The sequence below is a fragment of the Gossypium raimondii genome, chromosome 13 (assembly GCF_025698545.1).
Source record: "Gossypium raimondii isolate GPD5lz chromosome 13, ASM2569854v1, whole genome shotgun sequence".
Lineage (NCBI taxonomy): Eukaryota > Viridiplantae > Streptophyta > Magnoliopsida > Malvales > Malvaceae > Gossypium > Gossypium raimondii.
Genome location: NC_068577.1, coordinates 7,941,329 through 7,956,148, shown reverse-complemented (window position 1 = coordinate 7,956,148; position 14,820 = coordinate 7,941,329). Strand labels below are relative to the sequence as shown.

General features: G+C 32.2%; 1 protein-coding gene across 1 annotated transcript; it reads left to right on the top strand.

Annotated features, from left to right (window-relative positions):
* Positions 1 to 11,786: 11,786 nt before the first annotated feature.
* On the top strand, positions 11,787 to 12,601 carry LOC105781353 (uncharacterized). Its single transcript, XM_012605896.1, has 2 exons — positions 11,787 to 12,304; positions 12,391 to 12,601. The coding sequence occupies exons 1-2, from the start codon at positions 11,787 to 11,789 to the stop codon at positions 12,599 to 12,601; spliced, it is 729 nt and encodes a 242-aa protein (XP_012461350.1).
* The last annotated feature ends 2,219 nt before the right edge of the window (positions 12,602 to 14,820 follow it).

Below are 14,820 nucleotides of genomic sequence, written 5' to 3'. Positions count from 1 at the left end.
TGATTAAATTGAATGTTATTTGGTGATGGATATTATATATATGTGTGTGTTCTATTGTTGGAATTAAATTATTATTGAAAATATATTATTGAATTTAATGCGCAGTTTGGATTGAACGCGGGATTTGAGTACATTTAATGCGCAGTTTGGATTGAACGAGGGATTTGAGTACATTCTAATATATTAATTTTGGTATTTACAGTATGTGATTATATATGTGTGAAAGTTTCGTAAAGAAATTTTACTGTTTGAATGCTTAATTCGGTAAAAAGGACTAAATCGCATAAAGCGTAAAAGTTGAGTTCTAATAGCTAAATGTATTAAATAGCTATAGAAATTTAATCTGGAAGTCCTTATTTGGTAAATAGCCCATTTAAGAGATAGTGGATTGTGATGGCTTGGCATTTTGTGTAATAAATAATGTTTATAAAGGTTAGTTTTGTAATTTAGTTAGTAATGATATAATAAGTTTAAAAAAACATTTAAAAAGGCTTTGATATTTCTTATGTTCTTCAACCGAAAATGGAAGAAGAGAAAGCCATGGAAGCTAGGTTATTCGGCCATCTTTAAGCCTTCAATTAGGTATGATTTTTGTCCCGTTTTTGATAATTTCTATGTTTTCGGGATCGTAGCTTCGTGTTCTAGCTAGTCCATGCCCTAATTTTTGAATTGGTTGATGAATTTTTGAGTTTCCATTGATGATAGCTTGATGTTTTGAATGTTGATGATGGAAAATGAATAATTGTTGATAGATTAATATGTTTTGTAAAGTGATTTTTGACAAAAATGTCAAATAGGGATTAAATTGTGAAATATGCAAATTGAGTGGTTAAAATATGAAATAAATGAAAGTTTTGGGCTGCTAGTGGCACTATAGTAATTCAGCTAAGCTTGGGTTATCTAGAATTGTGTGAATTTTGTGTATTTGTCAAATAGGGACTAAATTGAATAAATGTGAAACTTTAGGGGCTAAAGTGCAAAAATGTCCAAATAGATTTTTTGGATGAAATTGAATGAATAGGTGATTAAATGAGTTAAATTTGAATTCATATAGATCAAGAAAGAAAGAAATCAGATTTAGATCGGGGGAAATCGAAAGTTGACGAGTAGTTGATCTGATCCGTTCGTTTCCGTACGAGGTAAGTTCATACGTAAATAAATGTTTTTGAATTTAAATTTATATGTTTTATACATTGCCGAATTTGATTTGTATATAGATATATATTGTCAAATTGATTTGAGCATTGGATGACTGGTTTCGTGCATGAATTGATTTAATTATAAAGTTGAAAGCTCTGAATGAACCTTAGTAAATGTATTGGATATTGATGTCATGATATTAGGACTTCCGAGGTGTGATTTCGTGTAATACCATAGCTGAGCTATTGGCATCGATTTGAGATTTCGTGTAAGACCATAGTTGGGCTATTGGCATCGATACGAGATTTCCATGTAAGACTATGTCTGGGACATGGCATTGGTACGATACATTATGTACGAGTTTTCCCAAGTATCCTTAGTGTTCCAAGTGGTTCAACGGGTAATCCAAAGATTATGTCAAAGAAAAGACATTGTATGATCATGTTGAAAGGATACAGGTATGTACGAAAAATTCATGAGTAATGAACTCGATGTATATTGGATATTTTGGCAAGAATGTAAATGAGTAAGTCATACTTATGAGAATGATCTTGTGATGACCTTGTGATTATAGGTCTATACTTATGAGGTATAAATATGTGGTAAATTTGATTGATGAATGTGTGAGGCTTTTAGGCCAAATTAAATTGAGACATGATATATTTAAAGTCTTTGTTGTTGATGTATAGGTGAAATTGGCCAATGAATGGCATGTGAATATATGATAATGATTAGCTATTGGAATGGCTAGTTATGGATATGCTTTGGTGTTATGTGTGTCGAAATAAATGTTAATACAAAGAAATCATGAAAGAGTAAAATTTGCAATAAAATAGTTTTGGATAGAAGCAGTTGTATAACTTTGAAAAATCACCAAAAATTGTGGGAATCACATTAGAAGTTTAATAATACATGAAATTAAATCTTATTTAGTCTAATTTCACATAGAAGAAACAGTGTAAGCAAAAGAATCTCATATTATGAGATATTTGAATTTTTGTGAGATAAGGTCAGAATGATTTCGAAATCCTCTATTCTGACTTTATAAAATCATTAAAATTGTATAAAAATAATTATGGGTTAGAAATTATATGATTAAAATTATTAATGATTCTATTTTCAAGAGAAACAAACGGGAACATCATCCGAATCCTATACTAAGAGATAATTAATTTTTAGAGAAGAAAGGTCGGAACTGTCAGACAGTAAAACAGAGACGACTTTGAAGAATTAGCTATACTTATTGGCTAAACCAAAAATTTTGAAAATTTTATGGTAAGAAGATATGTGAGTTTAGTTTTGGGAAAATCAAGTGGATCTTTATTTGGAGTTCCGTAGCGCAAGATATAACTAATTTAGTGACTATGACTCGAGTAGACAGCTTGATGTGAACATGAGTAAATAGTGAAACTATGTACAATTATGATTGCATTATCTTGAGAACATATTGTGAGGATTGGTAAAAGCATGTTAACAGATTTTTTATTATTTACATACCAACTTACTAAGCTATATAGCTTACCCACTTTCTTTCTTTTTCCTATGGTGTCACAAATACTAGCTCGGGTTGGAGATCGTCGGAGATTCTATCACACTATCAAGCTATTGATCGGTATCAACGTGTTCAAGCATTTTAAGTTTATGGCATGTATAGAGACTCAGTCATTTTGTGTATGAGTTATTATGTTTATGCCAAATGTTTTGGCTTGTAATGGTTAAAGGTTTGATTTATGTGTAGCCACGTAACTTGGCTTATATTGGCTAATTGGTTGTAAGCCTATATATATATTAATTATATGTAAAAGTCTTGTGATGTGAGTTGTGGATGCTCATTTGTTGATGACATCATAAGCAGAGAGTTACACGGGTTGAGGACACGGGTGTGTCCTGAGCCACATGGGCGTGTGACCCTTCAAAACATGAAAATTTTCTTAGTGTTCCAAAGTTTTCAGTTTAGTTTCGAACCACTTCCAACGTATTTTTAAGGCCTCGTAGGCCCTTATAAGGGACGGTATGCATGTGTATAAATAGTTTTAAATTGAGTGAAAATTTTATCGCTTGGTTTTGTATGGTTGCTTGTGTTTAAGACCGGTAATGCCTCGTATCTTGTCTCGGCGTCAGACACAGGTAAGGGGTGTTACAGAGACATAGGAATATTACCCAAGTAAACCAGGGTTCAACATCTGTTGTGAACTCTCATGTTTTACTTTATGTTTGGAGTGATTTGGGTGGATCAACTCTCGCGAGCTTCTGTTCAGCTCTTATGAGCTTCTGTTGGTATGTTCTGGTTGACTAGCTCTATGAGCTTCTGTTGATGATATACTTTTATCCGTAAGTCATTCTTCGTATGAAAAATCTCGATAAGGTAAATTGTTAAATGAATTTGAAAGATTTGTTAATTATTGAATATTGACCCAAACATAAATGAAAATGAGATATGTTGTGACTAAATGTGATACATGAGTTATGTACTCATGAATTAAGTATTGAATGGCTAATGCCAATGTATAAACAATTGTGGTTTGATATGTGAATAGCTATTTATATAGCAATTGTGTGAAGTGGGACATTGTTAATCAAATAAAAGATGTTAGCATGTGCAATTTGAGTATTTGACACTTTGTTATTGAATTGAATTCAAGTTGATTGAATGGATTGAAATTGATATATATATATTGAATGTATTGATTATTTGAATTGAAAGTAATATTGGTTGTATTTGAAAAATGAATTGGAACCCTATTAACTGTATCGGGTTGAGTCAGACATAGATGGTATGCCATAGGATTGGAAGAGTTCAAGAATTTCTTCGACTTCGAGTCGATGAGACACTGGGTGTCAATTTATTACTTCAGATTTATTCGATGAGGCATTGGATGCCAACTTACTTCAGTTTAACCGATGAGACACTGGGTGTCAATTTACTACTTCGAATTATTCAATGAGGCACTGGGTGCCAAACTGGTGTGTTTGGTTAGATCCGTGTACCCGTCTGAGTCAAAGTCGTGTTAATAGGGGTAATTAAATAAAACGGTACTATGATTGATATTGGATGATATTGCATGAGAATTGAAAATAGGATAGTGATTTGAAACATGAAAATGAGTTATATACATAAATGTACTAACTTGTGTATTGATGATGGTGATTAGGCTTATATTAAGCTTGAGATTATGATTGATGTATATACTTATGTCTAGTATTATACAAATGAAACAAGAAGTTCATAATTGAAATGTGATACGATGAAAAAGGGATTGATGAGTTGATTAATATACTTATATATATTAGAAATTACGTATGTTATGGTTGAACTTTCCTATGTTATGAATAAATATATTAATTAGTTAATTGATGTTGTTATTTAAGTTTATTTTAATAAATAGAATGGAAAATAAGTAAAGGAAGTTATTCGTAGTTTTATGAAAAGGTTAATGATGGTGTATAATGTTTATAAAATCCTATTAAATTAGAAATGAATATATAAATGATGTTGATAGACTTACTCATTTATGAGCTGGTGGTTATGTAGTTGATAAATCTTGAGGCATTGGTATAGCTTTATATTTAATATATAAAATTTATTATTGAATTGGAATATTATGTTTAAAGTTTGTATGAGCTTACTAAGCATTCATTGCTTACGTAGTTGTTTATCCTTTATTTCACAGATTATCGAAAGCTCGATTGGGTTGGAAGCTTGTCAAAGTTATACCACACTACCCATTGGTTCTATCGGTACTTTTGAATGTTTTGATTTTGGTTACAATGACATATACAGGTTATTTTGGTTAAATGCTGGTCTATATGTGTTTTGTTGAGATTAGTCATATATTTGGTTTGTGTTTTGGTATTTTAGTATGTGCTTAAAATGCCTTATAATGTTGATGTGTGGAATAATGAAAGTTAAAATAGTAGTTGGAAATGCATATGAGGTATGTTTTATAACTTGGTGTGATTTGGTACTATGTTATAGTAAGTGTATATGTATTTTATGCTATTGAATAAGTGGTACAACTGGTACCAAATGGTAAGTTTTAGTAAATGATTTACATGTTGTGTATTAATGCGATTAGACATAAAAGTTAGTTGATTACTTGGTTACATGGTATATATGGTTAAACATAATTGTATTGGTCATTTAAGATGCCTAAGGGCATATTGATTTTATGTGAATATACTACATGTTTAGGGATTTATTTTAGATGCTATAATATGACTTGTTTATATACACTATTTATTGTAGGTTGACACCAAATTGGGTGGGAAAAATGGCTTATAAAATAGCCTATTTTCATCCACACGGTCAGAGACACAAGCTTGTGTCTCAGTCGTGTGTGACACACGGTCAGGTGACACGGCCGTGTGCCCCCTTTGGCTTGTAAAGGTTTGCAAGTCGGTATGTTCACACGGCCTAGCACACGGGCGTGTGGTTTAGCCATGTGACCCCTATAGCTTTTAAAATTTTTAATGTATTCCGAAAAATTTCCTGAGTTTTCGAATTAGTCTCGACTTATTTCTAACTCGTATTTTGGGCCTCGAGGGATCAAATAAGGGAAAATATGTATGAGTTTGATTGATTTCTGACATGAATGCTATGTTATATGAAATGATAAAACTTGTCTGTTTGATCTGTAAACTCCAGTAATACTCAATAACCCGGTTCTAGCGAGGGATATGGGTTGGAGGTGTTACATTTTTATTTTAAAAATGCCCCTTTACTAGTTTAGGGGCGCTATCAAATCCTTTTTTGCACTCAATTGAAGTATCCATTTGGCAAAAAAAGTCAAATTTTAAAAACTTTTATTTGGCATGCTCCTTTCTATCCATCAAAACTCCAGTCCCCAACAACATCACACTACATGGCACTTTAATACATTATTTTTTATGAAACCGCTAGGTCAAGCGACAATTTTAGACTTTGAGATATCAAAATTGAGAATAAAATTACAAAAACACCTCAATGCATTCTATATAACTGCCTCCTCCTTTAACAACCCAATTTTAGTGGTGTCGAAAACAGTGGTTTTAGGACCACAGTTCCAATGAGTGAGTTATTATTTTAATATTTATTTAATGTCTACGAGATTATTTTAAGGGCGTATTAAAGTTTCGCTAAGAAATTTTAAAGTTTAAAAGGTTAATTAGGTAAAAAAAGACTAAATCGTAAAGGTTGCAAAAGTGGGTTTCTATTAGTTAAAAGGGCTAAATGGCTATAGAAAGGAAAGTTAATGTACTTATATGGTAAATATATCATAATTAAGTTAGTAGATAATTATGGACAAGGTTTAATTGAAAATTTTAATTAATGGTAAGGGTAAAATAGTAAATTAGTAAATAAACTAAACTTAATTAAGTGAAAATCATCATCTTCTTCATTTTTGTTGTTTCAAAACCAAATCTCCATTGTTGAAAGGAAGAAATATTTGACCAAGCTCCTTTTGATGCATGGTAGGTGATTTTGATCCCGTTTTTAATAATTTTTATGTTTTTGAGTTTGTTTTAGCTTAATTTAGCTAGCCCGGGGGTTAATTTGAAAATTTGTTAAAGGTTGAGGGACTTGCCATGGTTGTTTTTGAATAGGTTTTGAAGTTGTTTGATAGATTATTAATCTTGGTTGTAAAGCAAACTTATTTTGTTAAATGATTATTTATGAATTTTGAATTAGGGATTAAATTGTTGAAATTGTAAATCCATGGGTTTTTATTGTGAAATTTTAGTAATTATGGGATGTACCAAGGTCCCTAGTAGAATTGGTTAACATGGGTTTAGGTTAAAATGGTTCAATTTCAATTTATGAGCTCAAGGACTAAACTGTGAAAATTTAAAATATTAAGGATAATTTCATAATTTTTCCATAAATATGAATTATTGATTGAATTGAATACTTGAAGTACTTAATTGAATGAAATTATCTATTTAGACAAGAGAAACAACAATTGGACTTAAATCTAGGAAAGGCGAAAGCTTTAGATCAATTTTCAACTCTACTTTTACGACCATAGTTATCGAGGTAAGTTCGTATGAATTATAATCGTATTAATGATAGCTAAATTGATTATTTACTATATTGTGTTAATATAAACGGGCTTGAAAATGCTTATGTATCTATGTTTTGAGTAATTGACGAATAACGATTCTCGTTTGAACCTTAATAATTCTTAGTATAAGAATGAGATGTCATTAAGGATTTCATGTTTCGAGTGTTGGTCTTGAATGTCCTACCGATGGCTGAGGTCTTGCATTTGTTGCGGATACTCCACAGCTCGTGTGAGCAGCATCGTATAGCCAATATTCTGACCTACAGCTCGTGTGAGTAGACCCATTTCATAGCTCATGTGAGCATTATTGAAAAGGAAATGTTACAGTTACATGGAAAGACACAATATGTGTGAGTATTCCCGAGTATCTGGTGCAATTCTCGATTGTTCAACGAGTAAGTAAAGGAAATGACATGGTATCTATACAAATGAGATGGTTCATGATCTTATGAAAATGTTGATGAGTTAAATGTTGTATATTTGAAATCTAATTATGATACAATTGAACTCATATGTATCATGGATGAACTTACTAACTTGTGAGTTTGATGGTGCTTGTATAGGATTTTACTGAGCTTATGGTCTTGGTAATGATATTATGCTTATTCTATAGTTTGTGCTAAAGAAATGGTAAGTTATGTTTAAGTTTACACAAGTTTACTAAGCATTAATTGCGTACGTATTTACTTTCCTTTGTTTTATAGATTATCAGAAACTCGATCGGTTGGAGGCTTGTCAGAGATCTATCACACTATCTAGCAACCATTTCGATATTTTTTGAGTATTTTGCCAAGGTTATAAATGGCATGTATATGACCTTTTGTAATGGTAGTTCATGAATGTGTTAATGGTTGATTTGGCATGTATATGCTTTTGAAGTTTATGTTTGGTTTGATGAACTTTGGAGTTTTGACAAGTGAGGTTATTTTGGCCATTCTTAAGTACTTGTATATAATATTCTTTTTGGTATGTTTGTGATGGCATGTAAATGGTCATATGTGGTATCATTTGGTAGATAAATGAACTAGGTTTTGTGCTTGAAGTATGGTTATATTGATTTGTTTGGTTAATGATGTTTTGATATATATGTGATACATGTGAATGACATATTGGTTAGATGAAATAGGATGTTTGAAATGACATGTTTATAAGTGTTTGAATGATGCTTAGGTCAATTGAATGTGTGCACAAATGGGATGGATGGTTAGGTGTGTTTTGGCCTTGAAATGGCTTGTTTTTAGGGTCAAATTATTGATCACACACTGTCACACGACTGTGCGACACGCACAGACGTGTTTCATTTGTTAATTATTAGTGTATCAAGTCAGTGTGTTACACGGCCTAGCACACAGCCGTGTGTCGCAAGTCAGAGAGATACACGGTCTGGCAGACGGCCTACGTCACAGCCGTGTGACCCAACTGAGTGAGTTACACGGGTTGAAACACGAGCTGGGACAGGACCGTGTGTCCCTTTGTTTGATTGTTACACGGCCTAGGATATGTCACACGTCCTGGCCACACGGCCGTGTGACCCCTGTTTTTAAATTTTGTAACTTTTTCCCAAATCTTTTTTTGTTTCAAATTAGTCCCAAATTGCTTCTAAGCTATATTTAGGGCCTCGAAGGCTCGATTTAGAGACCACATGCATATGTTTGATAGGTTTTAATGAGATTAATTTATTTAATGCTATGATTTTAAATAATGTTTCGATTATTCGATAATGCTCCGTAACCCTAATCCAACGATAGAGACGGGTTAGGGGTGTTATACCTCCATTTCTCCCCCAAAAATATTCTCACAAGTTCTTTTCTTTGTAAGTTACTTTTTGTTTTGTTGAAGTAAGTTTTCTTTTCTTAGTTGCATTTTTAATTTTTTTTAATTTGGATAATTTGCACTGTTGGAGTTGATAATGTTATTTGTATACAATTTTTATATTGTTTTGTTATTTTTTTGAATGTGCAGGTTGGTTTAAGAAAATGGACTGTAAATTCAATGTTATGGTACATTACAAGAGATGAGTTCACTATACTGAAAATGATGCTATATTTAATTCGAGACACTTGTTAAAACTGATGTTCAATAAGAACATCAAAATAGAAGAATTGAAGGCAAGAATCTGTAGGAAAATCATCGCTTGTTGTGGGACTCTATTTTATAGGCTTATGACATCTTCAAATCCAATTGTTTATGCTGCGATTGAACTAGTTGAAGATGATGTTGAAACGATGATGGCAACACATTCCTCATTCGAGAATAATGCAGTGGAGCTTTATGCACCAGTACGTGATGTTGAGCAGGGGAACATGTTACTTAATGTTCCATCTTCATCCAGTGATGTTGCAGATATGTTTGGAGCACTTTATGCATACGGGTTGGATTTTGATTTGAACTTAAGTTTGGAGCGGGAACTTCCACAACGATACAACCTTAGTAGTCGGGTTTGCATTAGGTTACATTGAAGAAGAGGAAGAGGAGAGGGATGCTAACACAAATGTAACGGAACTCAGTGATCCAGACCGCGATGAAGAAGTGGATCTTCCACCTCATGAACCTTCCTCTCATATGCACTTGATCGATGAAGATGCAATTGTAACGCCCCATTGCACACCTACTTTTCATTCCTTTTTTGGTATTCTAAGATGAATATTCAATTTGCACGAATCTATGTAAATCAATAAAAATTTATAAAATATAAGTAAAATAATTAAAGTTATGTAAAAAGATTTGAAAGAATGAAAAAAAAGTGTCACAGATTGTATTTAATTCTGGTTGACATTGCTAACTCTTGAATTCCATAGTTTCATTGAAGTCCAATTCCGTTTGACGGCGGCTCTGGAATCACCATATTCAAAAGCATGAAAACATATAATATAAGTAGCAAGTTTTACCCAAATGGTTATATATCTTCTAATTTAATAGTATTAATAAATTTGAAAACAAAGATTATGGGTAATTTAAACCTTTAAAAATATAGCAATAAATTATTATGCCATTCAATTATGGACATATATTACTATTCCATTAAAAGTACGTTATGTGATAATGAAAAATTAACGAAAGCTAACTATGTTATCACCATGAATGTCACTTGTTAATCAAAACTTCAGCCATTATTATTTAATTTTTTTGTAAACGTAATTTAAGGTTATGTGAATGATTAGAACATTCTCCTTTGTATACTATTTATTTTGTTACAATGTCTAATAGCTAAATGCTAATAGGAGTCGTTCATATAGATTGCTAAGCGTCGAATTAAGAGGCTATACTCATAAGTTTTTTTCTAATTTACTGTCGTATGATATTAAAAGTCTAGCCCTAAGCTTGAAATAGCTAGAAAATTTGTCTATTAGCTGCAGCAAAAGGGTTATTTGAGCATTTCTTTGTTGAGACTTAAAATCTAATTTTTCTTCCCCTTGTCCCAACCGGTTGAAAATTGAAAATTGTTGGTAGAAAAGAAATCAATGAAGTGAAGAGTAACATATAATAGAAATTAAATATTTCTTCTTTGATTAATATGGTGGATTCTTGCCGGTTAGATTGTAGTTATGATCTAAACAATCCATTTCCTTAGCCACTCGCCTTCCCTGGAGGCTTCTAACTATGGTTTACTTTCTTTTTAAAATCGTTTTTGATGTGAATGAGTAAGGTTCCTGGTTGCGGAGAAAAATAAAGTTGTCTTTGTGGTTAGAGAGACTAAGGAATTGGGAAAAGCTGAGTCTGGTTGACTTTTCCATCACCAAGGTTGATATTGTTGCTCTTTCCACTGACAATGCCTTGCTCGCTGTTTCTATAGCGGACACCATTCATTTCTTCCACCTGAGCTCTTTTCTTGCTATAATTAAGTATTATCGTTTCTTTCTTTATAGTTAACATGGTGTTTATAATAATTCTCAATCCCATTTCTTTATGATAAAAAACTGTAATTATTAATTTAAATCAAAATTATTATTAACAACAATCTCTTAATATTATTAAAAAAATAATTTATTTTATCGTTTGGGAAATATACAAAGAAGCATAGTTCACAACTGTCTTGCATTTATATAATCTACAACAACATAGCATATTAAATTATTTCAACAAAAAATATGGATCATGTTATAAGTATAATAATTTAAATATGTTTACATAGATTTGTTATAAAAAAGAATGCCTAGCAATGAGCAACACTGGGAATAATAGCCAACCTCAGGTAACACAAGTAGGTGGTCGGGCCACCAAAAAGGTTTGATTCCGAGAGGATGAACCACCTGATGAAGGTGGCGTAACTGAGGCAGGGGTGGAGAAGAATCGTACGTCTTATAGAAATATGTTGATGCAAGAAAACGGTTTTTCTACTTATGAGAATAAGGCGTTTGAGGATGATGATAGAGAACTACATGAGGGGGACACGATAAGAGGAGTGGTTAATGTCATGCCTTCGATCCATTTTTTGGACTGGGTACGGAATCTACTAGATGAGAGCATGTTAAAAACGGTTATCTTGAAACTTTTTGGGAGGAAGATTGGGTTCCATGCGTTGACTAATAAGGTTCATTTGCTGCGGAATCCCACGAAACCTTTCCAGCTGATGGATCTTGAGAATGATTACTATATGGCGAAGTTATGTCTGAGGACGATTATGCGAATGTTGTTGATGAGGGACTTTCGGTTCAATCATGGACTCCTTCGTTCTCTACATCTGAGATGTTCCCTTCGACGTTGGTGGTTTGGGTTCGCTTTTCGGGTTGCATGTATAAGAAGAGTGTTCTGAAGGCCATTGGTGAATCTATTGGATGGATTGTCAAGATTGATGATAATACTGAAAACCGGACGATAGGTCAATTTGCTAGGTTGGCAGTGTGTTTCAATTTGACTAAGCCTTTGGTATTGAAGATCAGTGTGGAAAACCATACGCAAAGGGTGGAGTACGAATCTCTCCCGTACAATTGCTACAACTGTGGACACTATGGACATACAAGGGAGAGATGTATGGCCACGACAACGGATAAAACGACGGCTAATGGACAAGAGGTGCCGAATGAACCGGAACCAACAATACAACATGTAGAGAAAGAGAATTTTGGTTCATGGATGGTGGTGGAGAAACGTGGAAGACGACCGACAAGGAGGGGGCAAAGTTGGTAAGCGGAAGTCGAGTCATTGATTTTGGAAATTCTAAATTTAACATACTAGCAAATTTGGATGATAAAAATCTCACTAATTCAAGGACAAACAACAATAATGGAGAGAATCGAGGGGAGACCAGCCCTGGGCTAAATTCGGAACATAAGGATGTTGCAGCTAATAATAATGGATCGAGAAGGGATAAGGGGAAGAGTGTTGTTGGGAGTATTAATGGCTGGACTAGAAATGGGGCCACAAAGAATGTGGGCCATTCATCCTTGTATGAACCAATAATAAAAATGGAGTGGACTTAGCAAGACTCTTAACTTTTCCTTTTTTTTTTTTAATTTAGTTATTTTAATTAAAATAATTACTCGAACATATTATTGTTGATGTGGCACATTAATAAATTATTTCAACATATTACTGCTATTTTTTTTCAATTTAAAATGATTGTTTGACATTTTTTTACTAAATTAATTCAAAATATTTTTTCCTTTTCCTCTCAGAATGGATAACTTTGAATGGGCAACATTCATACTTAACTACGATGATCGTCCAACTATGATCAGAACTCCCTAACTTTCTGCTAAATGGTTTCAACATTTTCTTGCAAACAGAAGCAGTGCAAGATTTAACATACAAAGGTTCGTGAATGGAAGACACATATCTCCATATTTTCGAAAAAGCAAATATATCATAATTGCTACAACTGAAGCTAATGCAACAGATAGTGAATGAATGATTTGGATATCCCACATTTCTTTGTTATTGTATTCATCTTACAAACTTTTAAGCTTCCACCTTCAGTAGTTTATGGATCAACCCAATAAAGAAAAACTTGTTTGTATTTTCATAATTATATTTATATAATATATTTATTTAAATAGTAATTTTTTGACATTTTTTATTATTATCAAAGTAGCAAAGGTGAAGCCAAAAATTATTTTAAGGAGCAGAAATTAAATTTTAATTTTTAATAATTTATATCTTTATAACTTTTAAAAGATTAAACTAAATTTTTTTTTTTGAAGTTTAAAAGTGTACTTTTATTTTTATTAATTTTAAATTTTAAAACTTTTAAAAGATTTAAATAAACAATTTTCTATTTTAGAGGTTCGGAACGCCTACCAGCCTCAACTACTCCATTAATGATATGTGGGAAAGATAAAAGGAAGGAATTTAGGTGGATTGGTACAAATTCATGGAGCTTTTATTCAAGGTTTAAATTGGCTCTATTGAACTGTGGGAATGATGGCTAAAAAAGAAGTGCGATTTCTTTTAGAAAATAAGAATCTCTTAAATAAATATAAATATATACAGACAATTCAGCCAATAAAAAAGAGTTGGGTGCTTCAGATGGTCGATTTCAGAGAGAAGGAAAAGGAAAAGGAAAAAAATGTTTTAAATTAATTACATAGAAATCCTAAGCTTTAGTAAAAGAATTTAAAAAATGTCATATCAGTAATTCGTTAGTGAATTAATGAAAATTTTAACGATATTGATTAGTTCGAACAATTATTTTAATTAAAGTAACTAAACTGAAGAAAAAAGACCAAATTATAAGATAAACTCTATTTTAAAATGATGTAGTCTATGATGCAAAATTAAATTATATAGTGTAGGACATAAATGAATGAAAAGAAAGTATTTATTATTTAATATTTACATGATGCTTGTTTAGAACTGGATTTCTACTACCTTTATTCAATTTGTCTGATGAACTATTAATTAAGCTTCAATTTATTTTTATCAATTTCATCTTGCGCTTTTGGTGACAATCCATACTATCTTTCTTTAGAATTACAACCTTTCATTTTTGTTTTGCAATAACAATAATGCATGATGTGAGAAATTAAAGACAGAAACGGAAAAAAGATGAATATTAATAGTGCTGTGTGTCAGCTTTTAGGAAGTGCTACTGCAGGTAGAATAATCTATGTATGGATTCCAGGCTTCACAAGAAATAATGGAAGTTGCTCGATACTCATGGCTGAACTCTGAGGTATGCTTGATGGTCTCCAAATAGTGTGGAGTCTCGGCCTGAAGAAAGTGATTCTTGAGACAAACGGTAAAGAAGCTATTTAAGCAATTCAAGAACTAGAAAAGAACAACATAGTTTATTTTTTATCCGTAACATTAAGGAGCCACTCCAATGCGATTGGATAGTTTGCTTAATTCATGTTTTCAAATAGGGCAACAAGGTAGAGGATGGTTTGGCAAAAATGGCGACAAGTTTATATTCATGCAACCCTCGGGTGAAGTCCTTCTATCTTTGCATGATTATCTATCTAATGTAGTGCGACCTCGTTTTACTTTGTTTCAGTTTAATCTTTCTTTTGTATCAGGAAAAAAAAATCCCACTCTTAAATGCAATGAGCTTTATGTCTAAATATATATACATAAGTAGAGAGAGATGAAATTTAAAAAAGAAAAATACAAAATCCCAAATACATAGAAATCTAAAAGTTATTGGCTGAATTGTTGGTGACATGATGAGGAATAGGTAAAAGTTTTAAAGTTATTAATTTTG